At 41.0% G+C, this 24,711-nt stretch overlaps 1 protein-coding gene across 1 annotated transcript in view; it reads left to right on the top strand.

The window, feature by feature from the left end:
- tmtc3 (transmembrane O-mannosyltransferase targeting cadherins 3) overlaps positions 1-24,711 on the top strand; it is a 117,407-nt gene that overhangs the window by 74,783 nt on the left and 17,913 nt on the right. The window contains exons 7-10 of the mRNA XM_024380079.2: positions 6,735-6,987; positions 19,866-20,014; positions 21,907-22,027; positions 22,147-22,258. Coding sequence (XP_024235847.1) covers positions 6,735-6,987; positions 19,866-20,014; positions 21,907-22,027; positions 22,147-22,258 — 635 coding nt within the window. The remainder of the gene's footprint in view (positions 1-6,734; positions 6,988-19,865; positions 20,015-21,906; positions 22,028-22,146; positions 22,259-24,711) is intronic.

Genomic DNA, 24,711 nt, shown 5'->3' with positions numbered 1-24,711 from the left:
ACTGTCTCGAAAGCTTTCTCAAAATCTGCTATAAAGATTATACCTGGTTTCCCTGCATTTTCATAGTTTAATTATTTCTTGTAGTTGTCTGTCTCCAATATATCTTCCTTTTAAGAATCCTGTCTGATTGGGATGAAAAATGTCACATATGATCTTTTTAATTCTCTGAGCAATACAGTTTGCCAATATTTTAGCATCCCAACATTGAAGGGTGAGGGGTATTCCATTTTTTTTTAAGATACTGGGTTTTTGTACTGCCACCCCTGGCTCCTGCTTCAGTTGGAGAGAGATCCGTCCCTCTTTTTGTTTGTCCGTCAGTTTGACATTTATATAAGAGTAATTAAATCATGATGATGATAATGGATCCTAAAATGGTTCATAAAAAGTTTGATATATCTACTTGAATGCCATCAAGGCCAGGGGTTTTCCCAATCTAAAAGGAATCCATTTTCAACTTTAATTATCCAATGTAATTAGGCCTGAACAAAAATGTTTTGTGTGTCGCAGATAGTTTAACATTATTTTTGGGGAGAAGGATGTCACGAAACTCATCGTCATCTGAGGTAGGATAATTAAAAAAATATGTATATTTAACCGTTATTTTATCAGGGAGACATACTGACACCAAGGTTTATTTTACAATTGAGCCCTGAATTATATAAATTACAGAAAAGACACACCTCAAAATATAAATACATAATTAAAGATAAAATGGTAATAAAAAACAAACACCTTCACCAGTAATAAGGTCCTCAATCAGCTTTCTGAATTTCCCTAGAGGCACCACATCACATTTAAGAACATTTTGAAGATTTTTCCACAAATAAGGTGCAAGAAAGGTAAATCAACTTTTAGTTAACTCAGTAGAGACCAAAGGAATTTCCATCCCTGAGACTAGGTGTGGTAACTCATGTCTAAAGTTTAGTGTTGATGTTAGGTACAGCGGGAGCTTTTGTAAAAGGGCTTTATATATGAAAACATGTGTCAACCTACGTGACATCAGAGGGCCAACCAACTTAGTGGGAGATAATGCAATAATGAGTACTAAAACTAACGCCTGTAATAAAGCACAGAGCTCTATGATCAACTGCATCTCAAGGCTTTTAAAGAAGTGGCAACTGTGTTCATATAGATTGTTGCCATAGTCTTGCACCGATTGGAACTTCTACTGAGTAATCTGCTTTCTACTATTTAGCAAGAGGCATGGCCTATTAATATACAAGATGACCATTTTTATTCTCACCTTAACTCATCAATATGCTTTTTTTTTTAAATACAGATTTTCATCTATCCAGATGCCCTAATATTTGTAAGCAGGAACACAAAAATGTGGACACCATCCCAAAGTACATACAGTTGAAGTCGGAAGTTTACATACACATCAGCCAAATACATTTCAACTCAGTTTTTCACAATTCCTGACATTTAATCATAGTAAAAATTCCCTGACTTGGGACAGTTACGATCCACACTTTATTTTAAGAATGTGAAATGCCAGAATAATAGTAGAGATAATGATTTATTTCAGTTTTGATTTATTTAATCACATTCCCAGTGGGTCAGAAGTTTACATACACTCAATTAGTATTTGGTAGCATTACCTTTTAAATGGTTTAAATTGGGTCAAAAGTTTTGGGTATCCTTCCACAAGCTTCCCACAATAAGTTGGGTGGATTTTGGCCCATTCCTCCTGACAGAGCTGGTGTAACGGAGTCAGGTTTGTAGGCCTCCTTGCTCGCATACGTTTTTTTCAGTTCTGCCCCCAAATGTTCTATAGGATTCAGGTTAGGGCTTTTAGATGGCCACTCCAATACCTTGACATTGTTTTCCTTAAGCCATTTTGCCACAACTTTGTGGGTAGGGTTGGGGTCATTGTCCATTTGGAAGACCCATTTTACAACCAAGCTTTAACTTTCTGACTGATGTCTTGATGTTGGCTTCAATATATCCACAATTTTCCTGCCTCATGATGCCATCTATTTTGTGAAGTGCACCAGTCCCTCATGTAGGAAAGCACCCCCAGAACATGATGCTGCCACGCCCGTGCTTCATGGCTGGGATGGTGTTCTTTGGCTTGCAAGCCTCCCCCTATTTCCTCCAACATAACGATGGTCATTATGGCCAAAAAGTTATATTTTTGTTTCGTCAGACCAGAGGACATTGCTTCAAAAAGTACGATCTTTGTCCCCATGTGCAATTGCAAACTGTAGTCTTGCTTTTTTATGGGGGTTTTGGAGTAGTGGCTTCTTCCTTGCTGAGCGGCCTTTCAGGTTATGTTAATATAGGACTTGTTTTACTGTGGATATAGATACTTTTGTACCTGTTTCCTCCAGCATCTTCACAAGGTCCTTTGCTGTTGTTCTGGGATTGATTTGCACTTTTCACACAAGTACATTAATCTCTAGGAGACTGAACACGTCTACTTCCTGGGCGGTATGACGGCTGCGTGGTCCCATGGTGTTTACACTTGCGTATTATTGTTTGTACAGATGAACGTGGTACCTTCAGGCATTTGGAAATTGCTCCCAAGGATAAACCAGACTTGTGGAGGTCTACAATTGTTTCCTGAGGTCTTGGCTGATTTCTTTTGATTTTCCCATGATGGCAAGCAAAGAGGCACTGAGTTTGAAGGTAGGCCTTGAAATACATTCACAGGTACACCTCCAATTGACTCAAATGATGTCGATTAGCCTATCAGAGGCTTGTAAAGCCATAACATAATTTTCTGGAATTTTGCAAGCTGTTTAAAGGCGCAGTCCACTTAGTGTATTTAAACTTCTGACCCACTGGAATTGTGATAGTGAATTATAAGTGAAATAATCTGTCTGTAAACAATTGTTGGAAAACGTATGTGTCATGCACAAAGTAGATGTCTAAACCGACTTGCCAAAACTAGTTTGTTAATGAGAAATGTGTGGGGTGGTTGAAAGGCGAGTTTTATTGACTCCAACCTAAGTGTATGTAAACTTCCCACTTCAACTGTATGTTGAAATCGTCAGAGTTATTTGTATGTGCTCTAGAGAGCAATATATACTTAGTTTTACCTGAATTCAATTAATTTCATTTTTACAGACAAGTCAATATTGGTAATGTAAATCGTAGGAAGGACAAAGTATTGACCCCTGCAGGGGGTCAGTAGTTATACCATCAGTAGATACACAGTTCTATCTGTCAAGTACTTTTACACCAGTTACAATTTAGCCTGATCTAGACCAATTGTGTAAAGCCTCTGAATTAGTAGTGAGTGATCAACAGTATAGAAGGTCAATGGAGAGGGCAGCACAATGTTGCCTTTTATCCATACAGTTAACCACATTGTTTATAACTTGGGATACAGCAGAGATAGTGCTATGGCCTGGTCTAAAACTGACTGACTGTACATTTAAACATATTTCAAAGATAAGAAAGTTCTTAGCTGAGAAGGAATCAACGATTCTAATATTTTAGCTAGGCAAGAAAGTTTAGAAATAGGTTCAGAATTATTTAGGTCACAAGGGTCACCACCTTTTGTGAAGGGGGCCACCTTCAAAACCTTGGGCATAGGAACAGATATATGTGGCAGGTTTTTTTTTTTAAAGTGGATAATGATTCATCAATCTGGGGCAGAGCTGCATCACAAATGCATGAAACATATCAGCCCCAGTGAATTTGTTTTACATCAATCTTGAGTAAGGCATCTAGCACATCACAGGTAGTAAATTGTTTGAATAAAAATAAAGATTCACTAGAAGTTGACTGGTTAACAGTCAAGCCAGATACAGAGGGAAGAGCAGACAATTGACTGACCAAGGTCAACATGACGAGAACATTTGTTTAAAATCTCCTTTGGTGAGATATGGATTTGTCCATCGTTTGTAACTATACTGAACAACAATATATATGCAACGTGTAAAGTGTTGGTCCCATATTTCATAAGCTAAAATAAAAGACCCCAGAAATGTTCCAAAGCTTAATTCTCTCCAATTTTGTACACAAATTTGTTTACATCCTTTTTAGTGAGCATTTCTTCTTTGCCAAGATAATCCATCCACCTGACAGGTGTGGCATATTAAGAAGCTGATTAAACAGCATGATCATTACAAAGGTGCACCTTTTGCTGGGGACATTAAAAGGTTACTCTAAAATGTGCAGTTTTGTCACACAACACAATGCCACAGATGTCTCAACTTTTGAGGGACATGCAATTGGCATGCTGACTGCAGGAATGTCCACCAGAGCTGTTGCCAGAGAATTTAATGTTAATTTCTCTACCCTAAACCGCCTCCCTTGTTTTTGAGAATTTAGCGACATGTCCAACCGGCCTCACAACCATGTCTAATCATGCCAGCCCAGGACCATCCAGCTTCTTCACCTGTGGGCTCGTCTGACAACTGATAAGACTGAGGTGTATTTATGTCTGTAATGAAGCCCTTTTGGGGGGGGAGGACTCATTCTGATTGGCTGGACCTGGCTCCCCAGTGGGTGTGCCTATGCCCTTCCAGGACTAGCCATGGCTGCGCCCCTCCCCAGTCGTGAAATCCATAGATTAGGGACTCATTCATTTATTTAAATTGACTGATTTCCTTATGAACTGTAACTCTGTAAAATCGTTGATTGTTGCGTGGTGCGTTTTATATTTTTGTTAAGTCTATTTTCTGTAGGTTATTTTTGGTTGCGTTTCTATATTAAAGGTTTAGGAAAAACTTCATCTAATTTGCTGGTTTTAGATGAGTGAAACCCTATCTTTCCTCAATAAAGTCCTATTGTTTTGCTTTTTGTAATGTTAGATTTTCTATTTCTGTTGTAAGTCTTGTCTACATTGACCGATACCGTTTTTGCAATAGGAAATGTCATTGAATTGACCCTAAAGGCACATTTTAAAGCCATACCATGCAATAAATGGGTCTGCTGTTCCTGTATTGTGCAAGAAAAAGTTATATGAATTCTTTAGTTTTTGCCAAGGAAGTACTGTCAGTCAATAAACCTTAGTTAAATTTCCAATGCCCATTTCCTTGTGGAAAGTCTGTCATAGTTATATGGAGGGATATAAGTTGATGGTCTTATTTCCTCAATCAATACTTTTCTTCACTTTTGCCACCATTGAAAAGGATATGAGAAAATAATCAATCTGACTAGCTTGATTAAGCCTCCTCCAATTATATATTACGGGATCTGGGTTTTTAAGCCTCCAAATATCAGTCAATTCCAAAGTGTCCATAATATTCAGAATCTCTTCAAATTAGTGGATTCGACTATTTCAGCCACTCCCGTTGCTGCCAGGTATTTAATCGAGCACACAGCCATGCAATGTCCATAGACAAACATTGGTAGTAGAATGGCCTTACTGAAAAGCTCAGTGCCTTTCAATGTTGCACCGTCATAGGATGCCACCTTTCCAACAAGCCAGTTCGTCAAATTTCTGCCCTGCTGAGCTGCCCCGGTCAACTTAGTGCTGTTATTGGGAAGTGGAACAGTCTAGGAGCAACAACGGCTCAGCCGCGAAGTGGTAGGCCACACAAGCTCACAGAACGGGACCGCAATATGCTGAAGCGCATAGCGTGTAAAAAATCATCTGTCCTCGGTTTCAGCACTCACTACAGAGTTCCAAACGGCCTCTGGGAGGAACGTCAGCACTAGAACAGGAGCAGCCGCACACAATCACTATGGGTGTATTGGACTCATAAGCAGTGGAAATGTGTTCTCTGGAGTGATGAATCACTCTTCACCATCTGATAGTCCAACGGACAAATCTGGGTTTGGTGGATGCCAGGAGAACGCTACCTGCCCGTATGCACAATACCAACTGTGAAGTTTAATGAAGGAGGAATAATCGTTTGGGGCTGTTTTTCATGATTCGGGCTAAGCCCCTTAGTTCCGTGCACAACGCAAGGTTCATACAGAAATGGTTTGAGATTGGTGTGTAATAATTTGACTGCCCTGTACAGAGCCCTGACCTCAACCCCATCAAACACCTTTGGGATGAATTGAAACTCGGACTGCGAGCCAGGCCTAATTGCCCCACATCAGTGCCCGACCTTACTAATGCTCTTGTGGCTGAATGGAAGCAATGTTCCAACATCTAGTGGAAAGCCTTCCCAGAAAAGCAGATGCTGTTATAGTAGCAAAGGGGGGCCAACTCTGTATTAATGCCCATGATTTTGGAATGAGATGTTCGACGAACAGGCGTCCACATACTTTTGGTCATGAAGTGTACTTACCACTATCCTTGCCACTAATTTGATATACTTATTCATATCTACCAGTACCACCAGAATCAACGCCTTTCCGTTATCCACGAAGCTGTACCTTGATAGATGCCCTGCTAAGCATACTGTAGCTCCAGCTGGCTCTAAGTTGTCCTCCAATTTCCCTCCCACAAAAACCTTCCCCATCCCATGTAGGGTTGTCGTCCTTTTGACTGGCAGACCACCTCTGTACACATGGATCCTAGGGCCTTTAAGAAGTTGGGTCCCATTCCTTGAAAAGAGTGCCACTTACAGGATAAAACCAGATTAGCAGCCATTAGCATTTATAACCCTTTCGCCTCGGTTGTACTACATTTGTTTTTTCATAAATTCCCACAATTGACGAATAATGTGCTTAATAGTAGGCACTTCCACTAAGGATTGTTACCTTTTAACAAGGACCGGAAATAGAACATCGCCATTTAGAAAAGCAGATTTAATTTATTTTATATTCTAGCTTGTGATTCCATCCTATATGGTCCCTAACATCATTTCCCCTCTCTTCTCCAGGTTTGACAACCCCGCAGCTGTCAGCCCGACTCCGGCCCGGCAGCTGACCTTCAACTACCTGCTGCCATTGAATGCCTGGCTCCTTCTGAACCCCTCGGAGCTCTGCTGTGATTGGACCATGGGTACCATTCCTCTGGTGGAAAGCCCTCTAGACCTGAGGAACCTGGCCACCCTGGCCTTCTACAGCCTGCTGGGCCTGCTGGCCTTCCACAGCCTCCGCCACTCACACTCTTCCGCCAAGACCGTCCTCATGGTTAGTGGAGTGAGAGTTTGTGGTTTATAAAGACTTGTGATACCGTGCATAAGTGAATCTCGCTGCCTTTTTTTATTGGTGGTTGTGGTTTTGCCAGATCAAAATACATTTATTTTTCTTCTTTTGCTCTTACACGTTGCATTGTCCAATGTGCTTTTGGCAGCTGTCATGGAAATTATTATCTGTGGTGTGGAATTTTTCTGCACTAGTATGGTTTGTTTCTGACCTGAAGTTACCAGTTGTAACTAGGGCTGTTACGGCTTACCGTATTACCTCCACACCAGCGGTCATAACAGCATTCAAATACCACATGACTGTTTAGTCATGTAAATAGGCTTCTCCAAGCTCTGATGCTGCTGATCATTAGTAACCTACCAAACTTTCTAACTGCCTGGTACTCAGCACTCTATTGTCCCTCTAATCACTCTGACGTCAATGCAAATGTACTGAAATCTAATCAAATAGTTCATTATTGCCCATGAGCTCATTTTGTGTAATCTTTCTATCGGCTATGCAATTGCGTGAGAAAACAGAGTTTTGATGACATCTATTAAAAAGTGGAGGATCCCATCAGCTTTCTATAGGCTAGGCCTACTATATTTATTTATCTATCAACTTTCCTAATATTAAGCACATTGCTTCGCTTTACAACAGGAGTATAGCCTACATGGCTGGCATGAAAATGAACCACATTAAAAGCATCCTCCTTTCGCTGTTTAAATACATGTATTTTTTCCAACAATACCCCTATACCCCGACAGGTGCATGATCATGGTCCATTCTAAATCTAAACTAATTTCACACATATTATTTTGTGCACTGTATGTAAAGAAAATTAAATCTAGAGTAGTCTGGTGGGTGACAATATTAGCCTATCCCTTGAATGATACTCAGCTTGAGCAGTAAGTCAAGGAACAGCGCATGCCTTTTTTTCCTACTTTTTCAAATCAAAGTCGCACACCTCATGTAGCCTAGCCCATAGGCCTATATGTTCTGATTAGGTTTGTATCACACCTCATGTAGCCTAGCCCATAGGCCTATATGTTCTGATTAGGTTTGTATCACACCTCATGTAGCCTAGCCCATAGGCCTATATGTTTTGATTAGGTTAGTATCACACCTCATGTAGCCTAGCCCATAGGCCTATATGTTTTAATAAGGTTAGTATCACACCTCATGTAGCCTAGCCCATAGGCCTATATGTTTTGATTAGGTTTGTATCACACCTCATGTAGCCTAGCCCATAGGCCTATATGTTTTAATTAGGTTTGTATCACAACCAACGTGGCCAAATAACTTCTTCAAATTAAAGGATAGTAATCTGCTTTATAACCGATACCTAACTGGCATAATATACACAGTGCATGAGTTTCAAGTTTGGGCAAGATAATTTCCACCATTAAAAATTCACCTTTACATACATAATCACATTTAGCGTCACTTTCGAGAAGTGTTTTCACGCTAATTGATTGCATTTTGGAACATTTGCACTTATAGCCTACTGCCCTGTGTGCACTGCTGTACTTATAATTTGAAGAATCAAATCAAATTTATTTATTAAGCTCTTACATCAGCTGATGTCACAAAGTGCTGTACAGAAACCCAGCCTAAAACACCAAACAGCAAGCAATGCAGGTGTAGAAGCACGGTGGCTAGGAAGAAACCTAGAGAGGAATCAGGCTATGAGGGGTGGCCAGTCCTCTTCTGGCTGTGCCGGGTAGAGATTATAACAGAACATGGCCAAGATGTTCAAATGTTCATAGATGACCAGCAGGGTCAGATAATAATAATCACAGTGGTTGTCAAGGGTGCAACAGGCCAGCACCTCAGGAGTAAATATCAGTTGGCTTTTCATAGCCGATCATTCAGAGTATCTCTACCGCTCCTGCTGTCTCTAGAGAGTTGAAAACAGCAGGTCTGGGACAGGTAGCACGTCCGGTGAACAGGTCAGGGTTCCATAGCCGCATGCGGAACAGTTGAAACTGGAGCAGCAGCATGTCCAGGTGGACTGGAGACAGCAAGGTGTCGTCAACCCGGAAATAGCCTAATAGTTCAACATTTTAAGTTAAAAGTTCTCATCTGTTGCATCAGTCTCATTGCTTTTAAACTTTTTTTTATGCTAGGGGTTGTATTAATTTGGGATCTATTGCATCCCACAACGTTCCCAGAGTGTTTGGAATATTTATTTATTGTACCGAAGGAATAGGCCAACTTTTTTACTATGGGGGATAATAGATTGACATAGGACAGTGCTTTTGCTGTTCGTTAAGCCTACTCATCTTGCTGGCTGACTAAAGGTAGCCTAAATGTGGACAGCTCTATCATGTTCAAAATGCTCAGTAACATCCCCAGTGTGTCTGTCTTCATTCACTTGAATCCTACTTCTTAGCTGAAATGCCTGTGAGAAGGAACCCGATCACGTGACGGGCATTGGCTACATCTGAGAGAGCCATGTGAGTGAGAAGTGCTTCAGAGCACAGCAGCCGGGAATGATAATTATTATATTCACCCGAAGGGCACAACACCCACTTTGGCCGCAAAAGGCATGGATTGTTTTATGGGGCATTACGGCTACACAAGGGGGTGCTGCTGGGAAAATTCAAGACCTGGTGAGAATATTATCAAGTGCTTGTCAAATTGTGAATGAGACTGAAGTGTGTGCAGCTTGCGACTTTTTTCAAATCATCATTAGAATCCCATCATGCAGCCATAGAATGTATTAAAAATCCAATCATATTGCCCGACGTTTGTATCACAACTAAAGTTGCATAAATACCTCTAAATGAAGCATATAGGAGGACCAGTTTCTTTGTTAAATGCTCAACACAGAATAAAGCATAGGTTCATGTTTGAAATAACCGGCTGTGCGCATGTGTGCACTTCCTTTGAAATTGTTGGCAGAATATATCCTTTCTATTTTAGCAAGCTATGTTCAATTATATTCTTCATACTATAGAATAATACGAAATAATGCCACGGAATTCTAAGCAAATGTTGTCTGCTAAATGAACTAGTGTAGCCACAGCCATATGGCATAGCCAGATCAGGACCTAACATGAGGACAACTCAAAGTATGCTATTCTGTTCTTCTGAAATGGACTACATTTTCTTCATATCATGTTTATGTAGACTTGTCTAAAATAAATAATGGATTTATTGTGATTGTGTAGGCTATATTAAATTGACTTACTAGACTTTTTAAAAATGTAGACGGTCCAAAGGTCTGCGTCAGTGGCTTGAAGGCTATGCGTGGAAGCCAGGAGATGCTAAACGTGTTTGTCAATTAACGGTCAATTACCGTAAGACCGGCAGTTATTTGCTTGACAATAACCTAACTGTAGTCACGACAAAGACATCAAAACATCACTGTGGAAATTCCCACATTGGGCCAATAAGTTCGACTTGTTCTGCTTGTAGAGTGAATGATGACCTCTTGGCGTTGAGTTTCACTCACTGTGCCATCTACTTTACACACAGCCTAACCCTTCTGTGTTTATAAAGTCAAGACAATTCATATTCTGTACAACATACCATGGAAGCCTGGGATGTTGTTTTACTCTTTTGTCACAACAGATGGCATCTCTCTGTATCCTCAGCCTGGCTTACACCACTTCTGTTCTCTCCTGAATGAAATTTAGTGGAAAGTTCAGCAGTGTGGATGCCTGCCCTGAATCTGCTCTACTGTATCCTCTGCGTGCCCATAGATAGCGGAAGAGAAAGTGATAGAACGGAGTGTAACAGAGTAACAGACCCATAACTTCTTCCTTACTCTGTTCTCTCTGAATCAACACGGGTCAGTGAACGTGCTCACAATGTTGCTTTTACCCTACCCTCCCTACCCTCCCCACGACAAATCACAATAATGTAGAAAAAATAGTTACTCTGATTTCTAAGAGAAAGAAAGCTCATAGCTCAACAGCTAGCTTAAGGATATGATGAGACTACATTTAGATTCTATTTGGTTTGGCTATTATTACGAGTTTTTTTGTTCTTTTTTTTTATCCCCACTGCAGAAATCCCCCATAGCCTACTTATTTTAGACCAATAGGAAACATTGTTTTGGCTATATTGATGGATTGTTTCTGTTCTTCGTGTAGTGTCTTCCAAACCAAACTATTTGAGTCCACCACTGTTGCCGAACTCAGAATGTATGTCCTGATAATAATGGAAATTACATTAAATGTCAGTTTTTGTTACACTTGAGGCTGCATGATAATCTAGAACATCGGAGATATGCTAATATAGAATTAGGCCTAGAACTCTGAATTGTCCCTTATGGGCTGGGTTCCGGGACCCAGATTAATAAGGCTACTCTTGCACTCCTGGACACTTTCAGTAGATCATCTCCATTTGGGTCTGGGAAACCACCGAGCCCTTTTAAGGTGTGAAATTTGAATGAGCTGTTGTGTTGTCTGCAAGGGATGCTGGTAATCAACTGCCTTCTTCCCAGGCAGTGGCAATTTTAGCATGTAAATCTTGGTGGGTCAAATTCAACCAATATTTTTAGATGCATACCAGCGTCGCCGCTAAACAATACATTAAATTCACGAAAGCGGTGAAAAACGGTTCCCACAAACTGTTAGGGCCTTCATAAAGCTTGTCCCAACAGCCGAGCTTTCCTTCAGCACCATGGAGTGAAACCTTACCACCACTACACCTGGCTATCAGTGGGGCCTCGTCTGGCAGTCGAAACAGTTCATTCCGCCTCATTTACTTGCCTTTTTAAAACCCAAAGCTGATATAGCTGACTTGCTTAAATAAACATGGTTTCTGCTGATTCCTTGGGGATTTGTGTAAGTCGATAAGAACCACATTCTCCTTCTATAATAACAAAACATGAGTTTTGACTTTTGAACCATAGACAAACTTTATTACATTTATGTTCAGTAAATTCATAATATTTTTATTCATATGTCATTAAAACTTAGCTCTAGTTATAAGCTAGTGCAAGCCAACGATCTCTGACGAAGTAGGCCTATTCGTTCGGCACTTACGAAATGGACAGCAAAAGACATTTAAATAAAGCTTAGTTCAGATAAATTCAGAAAGATGTTGAGGCCTTAAACTTTAGTCTTTAAGTTGAGAGACAGAGCGAGGGGGTGAGAGTCAGTGGTTAGCCTACCATTTTGAAGTGTTCTATTATGTGGTCTATAAAGGATGGAAAATACAATCATGAGGATCCACAATATACTGACACAGATTGCACAAACTAAACAACCCTCGCATTATGAACTGGAATTGCATGGGTCTATTCCTGAAAGTTTTGTTTTAACAAAAATATTTTAATGGGAATAGACTGTCACTGGCAAACATGGTTACAGACCCAACGTTTATATAGTATCTCCTCCTGGTGGTGAAAAGCACATGAGCTAATTAATACACAAAGTGAGTAAAATAATGAAATACATAATTGGAACATTGCCTAAAATTATGAGTAAGATATACAGTGCCTTGCGAAAGTATTCGGCCCCCTTGAACTGTGCGACCTTTTGCCACATTTCAGGCTTCAAACATAAAGATATAAAACTGTATTTTTTTGTGAAGAATCAACAACAAGTGGGACACAATCATGAAGTGGAACGACATTTATTGGATATTTCAAACTTTTTTAACAAATCAAAAACTGAAAAATTGGGCGTGCAAAATTATTCAGCCCCCTTAAGTTAATACTTTGTAGCGCCACCTTTTGCTGCGATTACAGCTGTAAGTCGCTTGGGGTATGTCTCTATCAGTTTTGCACATCGAGAGACTGACATTTTTTCCCATTCCTCCTTGCAAAACAGCTCGAGCTCAGTGAGGTTGGATGGAGAACATTTGTGAACAGCAGTTTTCAGTTCTTTCCACAGATTCTCGATTGGATTCAGGTCTGGACTTTGACTTGGCCATTCTAACACCTGGATATGTTTATTTTTGAACCATTCCATTGTAGATTTTGCTTTATGTTTTGGATCATTGTCTTGTTGGAAGACAAATCTCCGTCCCAGTCTCAGGTCTTTTGCAGACTCCATCAGGTTTTCTTCCAGAATGGTCCTGTATTTGGCTCCATCCATGTTCCCATCAATTTTAACCATCTTCCCTGTCCCTGCTGAAGAAAAGCCGGCCCAAACCATGATGCTGCCACCACCATGTTTGACAGTGGGGATGGTGCGGTCAGGGTGATGAGCTGTGTTGCTTTTACGCCAAACATAACGTTTTGCATTGTTGCCAAAAAGTTCAATTTTGGTTTCATCTGACCAGAGCACCTTCTTCCACATGTTTGGTGTGTCTCCCAGGTGGCTTGTGGCAAACTTTAAACAACACTTTTTATGGACATCTTTAAGAAATGGCTTTCTTCTTGCCACTCTTCCATAAAGGCCAGATTTGTGCAATATACAACTGATTGTTGTCCTATGGACAGAGTCTCCCACCTCAGCTGTAGATCTCTGCAGTTCATCCAGAGTGATCATGGGCCTCTTGGCTGCATCTCTGATCAGTCTTCTCCTTGTATGAGCTGAAAGTTTAGAGGGACGGCCAGGTCTTGGTAGATTTGCAGTGGTCTGATACTCCTTCCATTTCAATATTATCGCTTGCACAGTGCTCCTTGGGATGTTTAAAGCTTGGGAAATCTTTTTGTATCCAAATCCGGCTTTAAACTTCTTCACAACAGTATCTCGGACCTGCCTGGTGTGTTCCTTGTTCTTCATGATGCTCTCTGCGCTTTTAACGGACCTCTGAGACTATCACAGTGCAGGTGCATTTATACGGAGACTTGATTACACACAGGTGGATTGTATTTATCATCATTAGTCATTTAGGTCAACATTGGATCATTCAGAGATCCTCACTGAACTTCTGGAGAGAGTTTGCTGCACTGACAGTAAAGGGGCTGAATAATTTTGCACACCCAATTTTTCAGTTTTTGATTTGTTAAAAAAGTTTGAAATATCCAATAAATGTTGTTCCACTTCATGATTGTGTCCCACTTGTTGTTGATTCTTCACAAAAAAATACAGTTTTATATCTTTGTTTGAAGCCTGAAATGTGGCAAAAGGTCGCAAAGTTCAAGGGGGTCGAATACTTTCGCAAGGCACTGTATCTACAGTATATAAGCAATATAACAAAGGAGATGTACAAACTATGGCATAAGGGAACGATGAAACGGATAAAAGCCATAATTTCGATTAAGAAACAGACATAACCTATAAGCCTATTCGTTCAACCACACAATTTAATACATGCTATAATTTTGTCAAGCACATACCTATTCTCCTCTGCTTGTTAGTTATAAAGGTCGATGGCTCGTTATTTGCGGTGTGTAGCTGAGCCACAATGTTTGATTTCCCCTTTTATCCGTGTTAAACAGCATTGTCAACATGTGATGCACAATTCTCATGTTTTGAGACTTTTTCAGACAGATGTTTTAAATCCTTAAACCCAGACTTGGACCACACACCTTCTCCACTGAATAACAGGCAGGGGAAGCAAAATAGTGATTTCTTTGCGACTCTCGCAGTTAGCCACTGCTTCCTTCCAAACCACTCATTTTTTTATTTGAGATTTTCCGACTTGTCGTGTATTGTTTATGTCCAGTGGTCGATGAACGTTTGAGTTGTTTTCTCTCATGTACATTTTAGTCATTTTGCAGACGCTCTTATTCAGAGTGACTTTCAGTTAGTGCATTCATCTTAAGATGGCTAGGTGGGACAACCATATCACAGGCATAGTAAGTACACTTTTACTCGATAAAGTAGCTATCAGCAAAGTCAGAGCTAGTGCAATTGTATATGTGTGTATTTATTTATTTGTGTATTTATTTTTTGAGAGTGTTGAGGTGAGTAGGGGTATTATTTAAGATACTCTTTGAAGAGTGATTTCGGGTGCTTTCAGAAGATGGGCTGGGACTCTGCTGTCCAGGAGGAAGCTGGTTCCACTATTGGGGTGCCAGGACAGAGAAGAGCTTGGACTGGGCTTAGCAGGAACTGCCTTGCTGTTGAGGTGGGAGGGCCAAGAGACCAGAGGTGGCAGAACAGCATGCTCAGGTCAGGGTGTAGGGTTTTGCAGTGTTCTGGATTAGTTAGAGGCTTGGTGACACAAGCGGGGAGCCCAGACAACAACGAGTTGCAGTAGTCCAGACGAGAGATGACAAGTGCCTGCACTGCATCCTGTGTGAGGTAGGGTCGTACTCCACGGTTGTTGTAGAGCATGAACCTGCAGAAGCGAGTCACTGCTTTGATATTTGCAGAGAATGACAGGGTGTAGTCCAGGGTCACACCAAGGTTCTTTGGAGGAAGAACAGCTCCTTTTTGTCTAGGTTGAGCTTGAGGTGGTGGACCGACATCCAAGCTGAGATATCTGCCAGGCACGCAGAGATGCATGTCGCCACCCGGGTGTCAGAAGGGGGGCGATAGAAAATTAGTAGCGTGTTGTCCGCATAGTAGTGATAGGAGACCATGTGAGGATATGGCGGAGCCAAGTTACTTTGCGTATAGAGAAATGTGGAGAGGGCCAAGAACTGAGCCCTGTGGGACACCAGTAGTGCGGGTACGTGGTGCATACACAGATCCTCTCCACATCACCTGGTAAGAGCAGCCTGCAAGGTAGGATGCAATTCTAGAGTGTGCAGAGCCTGAGACCCAGCCCTGAAAGGGTGGGGAGGATCTGATGGTTCACAGAGCCTGACGGCAGCAGATAGATCTAGGAAGATGAGAACAGAGGGAAGAGAGTCAGCTTTGGGAGTAGATTGTCGACGTCATTCATGATGACTGCTTATCTAGTTTGCTAGCTAAGATTTAGAAAATATGTTTACATCAAAGCTACGGGAGATATATAGTGGTCATCAGTCCAATCAAAGCTACGGGAGAGAGAACGTGATTTCACGTCGTTTTATCTGTGGCCAATGACCTTGAGCCTTCATGGATGGACACTTACTGTAAATCTATGGTAGCACCCTAGGGGGGCTTGAACTGCCTTGCTCTCCCGTAGATTCTGCAGTGACTGAGTGTTCCAATGAGTGACAGAACCCTGAGCCAATCATGGCGCAACCAGAGAAGATTAACAACACCTAAGCTCTGTGCTTTCGCTGACTGTCCCTCCACCACAGATAGCACTGAGCTAGGCTTTATTAACTCAAGGATTATTTGATTTGTTTTTTACATTTGCTAAACTGACATGTGATGCCAAATAATGCCAGAATTACATGCAAAACAGGTGGGTCTCAAAACAGGTGGGGCCCTGAATGATGGGTCACCAATGTTCCCAGGGGTGTTGTAGATTCTAGGCTACTACAGACTTCTTAATTTGGACACTTACTAGAGTTATTTAACTAATGTTCCAGATTGGTGGAATTTCCAAGCTTGTTTTGCAATGAGCAAAGAAGTGGTGGAATTACCAAGCTTGTTGTTCACCAATAGAAATTCCAAAAGGAGGGAAACATAACATTATGGAGTGAAATGGGTAGAGAAGAAAATGAGCCACATTAACAAAAAACTAAAGAAAACAAATGTGGCAGTTGTTATTATTTATAGGTCGACTTCAGGTCTTAAATACCTTTTTATAGGACCTGGCATCTATTTGGACTTTGTAGCCACCTGCTGTGATGACAGCAACATGATGTTATATTTCCACCCCTGGAGGATGAGGAGTGTAGCCCTAAGTCATGCTGCGTTAACCATTAACATTAAATTAATGCATATTTTGTAATGTAGCTGTTTCAAACCCTTTCATCCAGGTTGACTGGCCCTTGGATCTCCCCGAATATGAGATGCTCGTCGAACATCTCATTCCAAAATCATTGGTATTAGTATCGTCTACAGTGTCAGATATATATGCTGTAGTGTTAAGATGTACCGTCACTGGAACTAAGGAGCTTAACCCAAACTATAAAAAACAGCCCCAGACCATTATTCCTCCTCACTAAACTTTACACTTAGCACTACATTTGGGCAGGTAGCGTTCTCCTGGCATCCGTCAAACTCAGATTAGGCCATCAGACTGACAGATGGTGAATTGTGATTCATCACTCTAGAGAACGCGTTTCCACTGCTCCAGAGTCCAATGTTGGTGCGTTTTACTCCACTCCAGCAGATGCTTGGCATTTTGCGTACAGTGATCTTAGGCTGCTCCGCCATGAAACCCATCGAAGCTTCCAACAAAGTTATTTTCTGACGTTGCTTCTGGAGGCAGATTGGGACTCTGTAGTGAGTGTTATAACCAAGGACAGACTTTTTTACAGGCTTCAGCATTCAGGCTTCGGCGGCCCCGTTCTGTGAGCTTGTGTGGCCTACCACTTTACGGCTGAGCCGTTGTTGCTCCTAGATGTATCTACTTACAATAACAGCACTTACAGTTTACCGGGGCAGCTCTAGCAGGGCAGAAATTTGACAAACTGACCTGGAAAGGTGACAACCTATGACGGTGCCACATTGAAAGTAATTTAAGCTCTTCTGTAAAGCCATTCTACTGCCAATGTTTGTCTATGGAGATTCCATGTCTGTGTGCTCGATTTTATATACGTCTGCAACCGGTGTGGCTGAAATAGCCGAATCCACTCATTTGAAGGGGTGTCTTTTGTATATGTGACAGACTGCCTCGATTCGGTCTTAAGTATCACAATTTGGTGTTTTTTATATTGGACAAAAGTAGAGACTAAGAGCTAGAAAATGTTATCATACACTGCTTTTGAGAAAATGGCCCTTGAATGTTTTGTAACACATACCGTGTAGCTCTTTGTCTACACCCATTCAGCATCGTTCACACCCTCTTAAGCCTTAGCCCCACCCATCTCTTTAAGGATTCATGTGAGTCCATGTGGTAAACACACGCTTTGTCAAATAAAATCTAAGTTTGTCACATGCACAGGATACAGAAGGTGTAAACAGTACAGTGAAGTAGTTACTTGCATAGTACCAATATCAAAAACAGAAAGTGTCCAGATAAACAACAATTTTAGTGTTCCCTTTATTTTTTTGAGCAGTGTATATACATGTAAACGGGAGGAATTTTGACCAGTAGCAGGATAAATACTAATGTTAATAGCAATCAATAATTAATGAGCAGCAGTTTAATGGAGTAATACTAATCAATAATCATTTTAGCTGCAGAGTAGGTTGTATCGGTGTGGGTAGAGACCTGTGGATGGGGACAGAGTCAGTGTGGATAGTCTGTGGGAACGGGAGAGCAGTGGTTGTTAGCCATTTAACAGTCTTATGGCCAGGGGATAGAAGCTGTTTAGAAGTATTTTTGCCTGAGCCTTGATGCACCGGGTACCGCCTGCCGGACTGGAGCATGGGGAACTTGAAGAATATGTTGTGAATTACTTCAATTCGGCCATATTATTACATGACCCATCTAATTTAATTAAGATGTTTCTGTGTACATGTCTAGACAATAGTGACCCATCCACTTAGCTAGATGTGGCTGGGGGTGGTTATAGCATTTCCTTCACATGGCCCTTCACAACTTCATACTTTTTATTAGTTCCAATAGGCCAGAGGTTGGCAACTAGATTCAGCCGCGGGATGATTTTTGCTGGAGCTCATGGTCAGTGGGCCGGAACATAATTCGAATCATTTGTACACTCCAAATTGACCAGAACTATGTCTAAAAATAGATTTGTTTTTGAAAAAACAATAATTTCATACCTTGAATTACATTGAATTAAAATGGTTAGGTTTTTTTTACAAAAAAAGTTTTGGTGTGCCAAGAAAATCACCAACCACTGCAATAGGCTTACATCAGAATGATAGAAAAACAAAATGTGTATAAAATCGTACAGAAGTGCATGTAACAGCATAATAACTGGTTATAAAGTTGTGCAATTGACCTTCATCGGTAAATGAAGGGTGTGATTTTGGCTCAGCCTTATTGGGTTGTGTCTGAAACTGTACCACAATAGAACATTTGTTATTTTACAGTTTTATCCTAATATAGGCGTAATCCTCTACAAACTCATAATTCAAAGCTCCATGACAAGTTCTGAGTCCACTGAAGCAATTGCTTCATTGTGAACAGCATTTGGCCTTTTGTACTTCTCCAACATCAAATATTATTTTTGAATAGTCTGACAGGCTAGTTTTTGAGGTGTCAAATGGGGGCCACTTAAAATCATATTGCAAGCAGGTAAACAGCTTACAGACGTTATGTTTGACAACACTCGTGAACTAAGAATTTACCACAGCACACTGCTGGATTTCACAGTCACACAATCTCAGTTTAAACTGCTGAACTCAACACGACAGTCATTGAATTCTATACTTCACACCTACTCCTCTGTTTCCTCGAGGCTTAGACCAGGCCTCAATAGTAAATCCTACCTACTATGCTACTGCTGTGCTTCTGTTAAATCTGGATTAGCATTTCTTCTTTATTTTTTGTAAGGCAATAAAAGTAACATAACGTGCGTTGCATTCCCTGCCAAGTTATTTTCTATACCTTCGTTTGCCTCTCTAGTTCACAACCAGTACAAAGCTTTAAAACTGAGTTTCCTCCAAAAATTACTCTAATTGCAACAGATAAGAGAGAAGGAATTGAGTCACTTGCATGCTGGGAAAGTTCTACCTTGCTTAATCTTTCATTTAGAGTCCTCTACTGATATAGTGTGTGAAGTGATAAGTAACTCCTGACATGTTTATCCTGGTGTCCTCCCATCAACCTGAATTGGTCACATAACTATCTTGCCATATTTATCATGTAGATATGCTAACATGTAAGGGAAAGTCTTAAACTGATATGGTGTGTTTACTCTGTGCTGTGTATATACTGAGTTTCCAAACAGCTGAAATCTATGTTAACCCATTGCTCTGTGCCAGTGCACTCATAAGAAGAACATCTTAAAATACAACAATAAGTGTATTTAAGTAGGCTCATTCAAGGTTGTATTCCTCCTCTTCCTTCTTCTCCAGGCCCTGTCTTTGATTGTTCTCCCCTTCATCCCAGCCTCCAACCTCTTCTTCCCTGTGGGCTTTGTGGTGGCAGAGAGGGTGCTCTATGTGCCCAGTATGGGATTCTGTGTCCTCGTGGCACATGGCTTCAGGATTGTTTCCCATAAGAGGTGAGTATTACAGTAGTTAGCCTGCTTCCCAGATCTGTTTGCGTGGCCTTTCCAACAATGACCAAAGAAGTTGGCAAGACGGCACAAACAAATCTGGTACCATTTGGAGATAGTAGTTCCCTTCCAACACTTACTCGCATGGAGTGTAATGGGGTAATAAATGTCTCCCAAGCATAAAATAAGTGCTTTAAAAATGGACCACTCTCAAGGATGGTTTACGGACACAGATAATAAACCTAGTGTTGGACTAAGAACTTTTCATCGAACTGGCCAAGGCATTCGACTGTCAATCACTACATTCTTATCGGCAGACTAAACAGCCTTGGTTTCTCAAATGATTGCCTCGCCTGGTTCACCAACTACCCTCTGGCAGACTATGGGGTGCCACAGGGTTCAATTCATGGGCCGACTCTTCTCTGTATACATCAATGATGTCTCTCTTGCTGCTGGTGATTCTCTGATCCACCTCTATGCAGACAACACCATTCTCTATACTTCTGGCCCTTATTTGGACACTGTGTTAACTATTCTCCAGACGAGCTTCAATGCCATACAACTCTCCTTCCGTGGCCTCCAACTGCTCTTAAATATAAAGACAAACTAAATGCTTGCTCTTCAACTGATCACTGCCCGCACTTGCCCACCCGTCCAGCATCACTATTCTGGACGGTTCTGACAGAATATGTGGACAACTACAAATACCTAGGTGTCTGGTTAGACTGTAAACTATTTTTCCAGACTCACATTAAGTATCTCCAATCCAACATTAAATCTAGAATTGGCTTCCTATTTCGCAACAAAGCATCCTTCACTCATGCTGCCAAACATACCCTCGTAAAACTGACCATCCTACCGATCCTTGACTTCGGCGATGTCATTTACAAAATAGCCTCCAATACCCTACTCAACAAATTGGATGCAGTCTATCACAGTGCCATTTGTTTTGTCACCAAAGCCCCATACACTACCCACTACTGCGAACTGTACTCTCTTGTTGGCTGGCCCTCGCTTCATACTCGTCGCCAAACCCCAGGTTATCTATAAGTCTTTGCTTGGTAAAGACCCGCCTTATCTCAGCTCACTGGTCACCATAGCAGCACCCACCCGTACCATGCACTCCAGCAGGGATATCTCACTGGTCACCCCCAAAGCCAATTCCTCTTTGGCCGCCTTTCCTTCCAGTTCTCTGCTGCCAATGACTGGAATGAACTGCAAAAATCACTGAAGCTGGAGACACGCATGACTCCCTAGCTTAAAGCACCAGCTGTCAGAACAGCTCACAGATCACTGCACCTGTACATAGCCCATCTGCAAATAGCCCATCCAACTACCTCATCCCCATACTCTATTTATTTATCTTGCTCCTTTGCACCCCAGTATCTGCTTGCACATTCATCTTCTGCACATCTACCAATCCAGTGTTTAATTGCTAAATTGTAATTACTTCCCCACCATGGCCTATTTATTGGCTTACCTCCCTTATCTTACCTCATTTGCACACAATGTATATAGACTTTTTCTACTGTATTATTGACTATGTTTGTTTATTCCATGTGTAACTCTGTGTTGTTGTATGTGTCGAACTGCTTTGCTTTATCTTGGCCAGGTCGCAGTTGTAAATGAGAACTTGTTCTCAACTAGCCTACCTGGTTAAATAAAGGTGAAATAATACAATTAAAATAAAAAGAAACCCTTTCAATCATCCATGACTATGCTTAATCTGTGTCCAGGAAACCAGCCCTCAGTGTCTGTAGCCACAATTCAAAAACAAATTGAATCAATAGACACCATTTATCAATTTGAGTGGGGTATTTTTTGTGCTTTCTATTGTCTTTTACAGTATTTTAACAGAATCACAATATTTCTATTTTCTTTCTCCCTCAATTGACCAGACACTTGAGGAAGATCTCCTGGCTGATGATTGGAGTCCTCCTCGCCACACACGCAGTCAAGACCTTCAACAGAAACTGGGACTGGGAATCGGAATATACACTGTTTACCTCAGCCCTAAAAGTATGTCGTCCACATCTCCTCATTCTTGGCCTAACTTACAATAAACTCACCAAGATTGTTCTCCTCGTTCGTTTTTCCTCCGTTTTTTTTCTTCGATTGATTGCCTTGTCTCCCCTCAGGTCAACAAGAACAACGCCAAGCTATGGAATAATGTTGGTCATGCTCTGGAAAATCAAAACAATTACGAAAAAGCTCTGCGATATTTCCTTCAGGCCACCCGGGTCCAACCAGGTAAGACATCTCGCATTATTTTCTGGTGGGCTTCAAGGCTGTGGTTGAAGATGAGACGATGACAAGATAGCAAGATTCTGATCAATATAATATAATTGAGTCTGCTCAATGGTGTTATTATGAAAAACAATGCTTAAAGTACTTGTAATGTAAATTAGTTGCATTATAATGCACATTACTTGCATTGTTAATGTGAAGTACGTGCATTGTAATGTAAAGTACTTGTATTGTGATGTACTTGTGTGAAAAGGAACTTATCTGAGCTCCTCTAGAACAGTCATATTTCAATTGAATCACGCAAAGCCTTGCTAATCGCTTATACAGCTACAGATAGTATATTTTTATGTTGGAGAAGAAAAAAAAGGAGTTGCATTTCTTTAAGATGTTGCTTTGGAAATAAGGGATTTGTTCCAAATAGCACCCTTTTCCCCAATATAGTTCAAAGGACTATGGTCAAAAGTTGTGCACTATCGAGGGAACCGGTTGCAATTTGGGACAGATCCAAGAATTGTTCAGTAAGATGTTATTGCTGGCTGAGGAGAGGTGTTCATGAATCCTCCCATCAGTTTATGTGGAGAGAGCTGTTAATCTAACTACACAACAAAAACCCTTTGGCCCAACTTACCCCACTCTCCCCTACAGGGTGACAGGGCTGACTGCCATACAAGTTAGCGTGTGACATGGTTAACTTTTGTAGAACTAAGACGTTATGACCTGGCTGTCCTCATAGAACTTCACTTCTGTGACAGTGCAGGCAGAGGAAATTGTGTTGCCCTATGTAAACTACCAGGTAAGCCCTCTCTACCAACATGTCATGTACATACTGGTTGTGTCATTGAGCAGGAAACTTGGTTGAGATATAAATATTTGCAGAATTTCCTGCTTTTTCTAATCTTTCAGCATCAGTCTGCTTGTCATAACCATGATGATCAAATCAAATGTATTTATATAGCCCTTCTTACATCAGCTGATATATCAAAGTGCTGTACAGAAACCCACCCTAATACCCCAAACAGCAAGAAATGCAGGTGTAGAAGCACGGTGGCTAGGAAAAACTCCCTAGAAAGGCCAAAACCTAGGAAGAAACCTAGAGAGGAACCAGGCTATGAGGGGTGGCCAGTCCTCTTCTGGCTGTGCAAGGTGGAGTTTATAACAGAACATGGCCAAGATGTTCAAATGTTCATAAATGACCAGCATGGTCAAATAATAGTAATCACAGTGAACAGGTCAGGGTTCCATAGCCGCAGGCAGAACATTTGAAACTGGAGCAGCAGCACGACCAGGTGGACTGCGGACAACAAGAAGTCATCATGCCAGGTAGTCATGTTGAACACTTCACTTCAGCCTGCTGGTTCCCAGAAGGCAATTGTTTTGGGTTTCTTACAAGGAAGCTGTTGTTTTTTTTGTTTTTTACAAGGAACACAAAAGTCATTTGAACTTGAGACCTGTCACCATCCACTCCAAGGTTCCACGCCTACACAATTACGTTATTAGGTTCTATAGAATGAAACATGATTTTTCACACTTTCTATATACACTTCTCTTGTACAGTGCCGTGAAAAAGTATTTGCCCCCTTTCAGATTTTCTCTATTTTTGATTCTGAATGTTATCAGATCTTCAACCAAAACCTAATATTAGATGAGTGAACCCGAGTTTACAAATAACAAAAAAAAGTATACTTATTTTGTTTAATTAAAGTTATGCAACACCCAATTTCCCTGTGTGAAAAAGGAATTACCCCCTTGCACTCAATAACTGATTGTACCACCTTTAGCTGCAATGACTGCAACCAAATGCTTCCTGTAGTTGTTGAACAGTCTCTTATCGCTGTGGAGGAATTCTGACCAACTCTTACATGCAGAACTGATTTAACTCAGCTACATTTGTGGGGTTTCAAGCATGGACTGCTTGAACTACAGGAAGGTTTTGGTTGCAGTCATTGCAGCTAAAAGTGGCACAACCAGTTATTGAGTGTAAGGGGGCAGTTACTTTTTCACACGAGCATTGGGTGTTGCATAACTTCGTTTATGAAATAGGTTAAATAAGTATATGATTGTTGTGGTATTTGTTCACTCAGGTTTCCTTTATCTAACATTGGGTGCTGGTTGAAGATCTGATAACATTCATTATCAAAAATATGCTAAAGTAGAGAAAATTAGGAAGGGGGCAAATACTTTTTCACAGGGCTGTATAGTTTTTAAATACTTCATCTAAATGCCAATTTGAACCTAATGAAATATCCTGTGACATCCCTGTAGCGTTGGCAATCTTAATCATGTCAATGCCTCATACAAGCTGCACCGCTCGTTAAACGCTAAACCCCACAGCCACCCACCGCCACAGTAGAGCTGTATTATGTGGTCCTATTGAATGGATGCATTCCACAAGTAGTGCACTATATTGAATGTAGGGTGCCAATTGGCACACACACAATGTTCCGCTAAACTCCATC

Source organism: Oncorhynchus tshawytscha, linkage group LG19 (assembly GCF_018296145.1).
Source record: "Oncorhynchus tshawytscha isolate Ot180627B linkage group LG19, Otsh_v2.0, whole genome shotgun sequence".
Lineage (NCBI taxonomy): Eukaryota > Metazoa > Chordata > Actinopteri > Salmoniformes > Salmonidae > Oncorhynchus > Oncorhynchus tshawytscha.
This window is presented reverse-complemented; position numbering and strand designations above follow the sequence as displayed.